Raw genomic sequence first — 3277 nt, 5'->3', positions numbered from 1 at the left:
TTTCTAAACTAGAAATATAATTGAAACACTGGACAATTCTATATCTTTTATAAGTTACGGTAGATAGACAAACGTTTTTGTACGGTGCACTTAGAAAGCACATTATTTGATGGAAAGCATAGCAAGGTTCCTATTGTGGTTAAGCCACTTGAAATGGACAACAGGTGTTGCCTTCCAAGACTACTTATTGCCGAAAAGGATTATCCTTTGGGTCCTGCTTTCCTAACACAGGCCACAGGTATTCATTTCAAGTAGTTAAACTACAACAGCACCCCATGCTATGCTCCTCAACCCTAATCTGCAAAAATTAGTAAATTTCAGAGTTGTATATCTTCGAATCTAATTAAGATAGATCTCATCGATAAAAAGTAAATGAAATCGTCTTGAAAATTTTATAAGTTCAGTGATACAAAAAGCTATTTATATATATATACACGGTTTTGATTAAAAACAAAAATGATAGTAAAGGAAATATTGGAAGAATTTACCCCACGTAGAGGATAATTGCTGCCTCGGTTGCTTAGAAACCCTACAGTAGGTGCACCGTTATCGCTCATGAACAGTACCACGCTGTTCTCCAGCATGCCACGATTTCTCAATGCGTCCATCACCTCACCGACGCCTTGATCCATCCTCGATATAACAGCTACAAACGACAAATGAACACCCGGTATTAACGTATGAAATCGTTTTTCCGTAGGAAGAAGAAAACAGTACAGTTATATTTATAATATTTAAAAAAAAAATGTATAAGTACCGGCTTGGATTCTTCTTTCCAGGTCAAGAATGTACGAGAATCTCGCGATGTCTTCGAGCGGAGCTCGGATCAATTGATTGTTATTTCCTCTGTGGGGTGCCAAGTGTGCCAAGTACAGAAACATTGGTTGATCGACGTCGTGCTGGTTGATCAGTCGGACTGCTTCGTCAGTGAAAATGTCTGTCGAGTATTTGCCGAGTGTGTCCCATGCTACTGTGAGATTCCGTCTCATGTCGAACCCCCTGAATTCACTGAATTGCGGATCCTGAGAATCATTTAACACTTTCTGTTTTCAGAACTGCATTTATTCAATTTTATCGTCTGACTTCTATTGTGTTCTCATTGAGAGGATGAAATAATCAATTATTATTATTATCATTATAATCTAGCTAATTCTCTTAAATATTAAATTATTAAATTAGTTACGAAGGTACTCACCGGTTCTTGTACAAAGTGCGTGTAGTAATCTTGAAGACCGTTCCAGTAACCGAAGTGCGTGTCAAACCCGCGTAATGTCGGGGTATATTCCGTCCTATAATAACCCAAATGCCATTTTCCCACTGCATGCGTTTTGTAACCAGCTTCTTTTAAGTACTGCAAAGGAACATTAATTATAACTGACTACTATTAATATAACAGATATTCTTCTTATTATTCTTTGCCGATTAACTAACAATTTTAGGGACTAAGAGCTAAGATGCTGCTAATTCAATTATAGCTTCGCTATTATACAATGGAGTTAGTATTTCACATTTCATTTGAACTGATAAGATGGTAAGTTTATAATAATAAATTAAATTCAGGAAAATGTCAATAAGTAACTCGGGAATCTTCCTGGGTAGCTGTAAGATTCGATAAGGTGAGAAACCTACCTGGGGAAGTAGCTTTTCATTTAACGGAAGCCCTCGCGGTTCGGCTGGCATGAGAACTGAATGTTGCATGCCGAGATGAATCGGATTTTTTCCAGTCATTAGAGCAGATCTACTCGGTGTGCAAAGTGCAGGTACGTAATGCTTGTTTAGAATAACACCGTTATACGCCAGGGCGTCGATGTTCGGTGTAGGGATTTGATCCGATCCGTGAAAGCTCACATCGTTCCACCCCTGAGTTTTCAAACAATTCTTAACACGTTAAGCAACATATCTTTTGTATATACATTTATGTCTCACTCACCATATCATCAGCAATGATGAGAATGATGTGCGGTTTCCGTTTACTCGGCCGAAGAGTCGCATCTTCGTCGAAGTTGTCCTCGTACTTCAGTTTTGCTGACGATGATGGAAAATTGTTCTTTATTTTTGATTTAGAGAATAAGGACGAAAAGAAAATCGCGTCCACGCTTAACATCAAGAATATCACGATTAAAAGCTGTGCTATCATCGCGACGTTCATCTCGAGAACAACTGCAACAGACAAAACTACCATTAAACGGTTGCATTCCTTTCTAAAACTTACCGGATTCAAGTTGAACTTTGTTATGTGCGTTTACACCCCACGCCCAGACAACGTTAAGCACTAAACCTGTTTTGCCTTTCCGTTTAGCCGTTAATTATTTTATGAGTCATTAAGTGTTTTAATAATGTTCATTAAAATTTGTTTTTGGTAACGAGTAATATTTAAATATATTCTTTTATGATCTCCAAACTGTTTAGAAATTTGTTAATAGAAAATTATACTTTTTTAAATTGCACATCGTCAGCAGCCCGAAATGAAAATGAACATGAATGAATCCGAAATATTAAATTCTTCTACACTATTAATTATAGAACCGATATAATATCAGTTGTATAGAAACGGGACCGACGTATTTAATAACATTTATGGCAATTTATTATTTAACAATTTATGGCATTTTTCGGTTCTCGATAATTGTTTTAAGAACCGGAAGCCACATCACAACTTCAACCCACATCAACCCTTGGTCCCAAATCTTCTCGTTCGAATTCGATAAAATCCACAAGTTCACTAAAAATTTTCCCTTCACTTCCCAGCAGATTAAGAAAAAAGAACAAAGATAGAGAGGGTGAAGTACTCTTACATTGATGAAAGATGCAGAAATTCATTGTATGTCGTATTATTCGCGGTAAACTAGCCATTTTTTCCGTTTACGCCCGGGGAACATCTTTCCTCCACGGAATAAAAGAGATTCGCCGGCCGTTCTTTGGCAAACGCGAGAACCGACTGGCTGGGGAAACTCGAGACGTGTCTGTTTATTACCACTTTAGATTTTCCGTACGGGGAGCGACGGGACCGAGCGAGAAGAGGATCTGGAGCGTAACGAAAGTGCCGCGGCTACGGGGGAGGAAAACGATAGAGCCAGCCGCAAAAATGTACGCCGCGTGAAAAATTCTACCTTTCTTTCTCTCCTCGAATCGGCCTGATGGATCCATGCTTACGTGAGTCTGTCCTACCGCAAAGATTCTTATCTCGAAGGATTTACAAAGTATCAAAAGTATTAATGAACGTACAATAAATAACAAGATGTAAGAGAAGGCTTACACAGATTCAATTGTTATGAAT

At 38.2% G+C, this 3277-nt stretch overlaps 1 protein-coding gene across 1 annotated transcript in view; it reads right to left on the bottom strand.

The window, feature by feature from the left end:
* LOC108623175 (arylsulfatase B) overlaps positions 1 to 3210 on the bottom strand; it is a 6201-nt gene extending 2991 nt beyond the window's left edge. The window contains exons 1-7 of the mRNA XM_026812048.1: positions 2796 to 3210; positions 1931 to 2160; positions 1630 to 1860; positions 1196 to 1351; positions 758 to 1022; positions 435 to 646; positions 273 to 298 (exon numbers count right to left, since the gene is read on the bottom strand). Of these exons, the coding sequence (XP_026667849.1) occupies positions 273 to 298; positions 435 to 646; positions 758 to 1022; positions 1196 to 1351; positions 1630 to 1860; positions 1931 to 2160; positions 2796 to 2853 (1178 nt within the window). The 5' untranslated portion in view covers positions 2854 to 3210. The remainder of the gene's footprint in view (positions 1 to 272; positions 299 to 434; positions 647 to 757; positions 1023 to 1195; positions 1352 to 1629; positions 1861 to 1930; positions 2161 to 2795) is intronic.
* Positions 3211 to 3277: the final 67 nt, after the last annotated feature.

This window comes from Ceratina calcarata, unplaced genomic scaffold, assembly GCF_001652005.2.
Source record: "Ceratina calcarata isolate Rehan_Ccalc_2016 unplaced genomic scaffold, ASM165200v1 scaffold255.2, whole genome shotgun sequence".
NCBI classification, from domain to species: Eukaryota; Metazoa; Arthropoda; class Insecta; order Hymenoptera; family Apidae; genus Ceratina; species Ceratina calcarata.
Note: the sequence above shows the minus strand (reverse complement) of the source record. Positions and strands in the feature narration are given on the sequence as shown.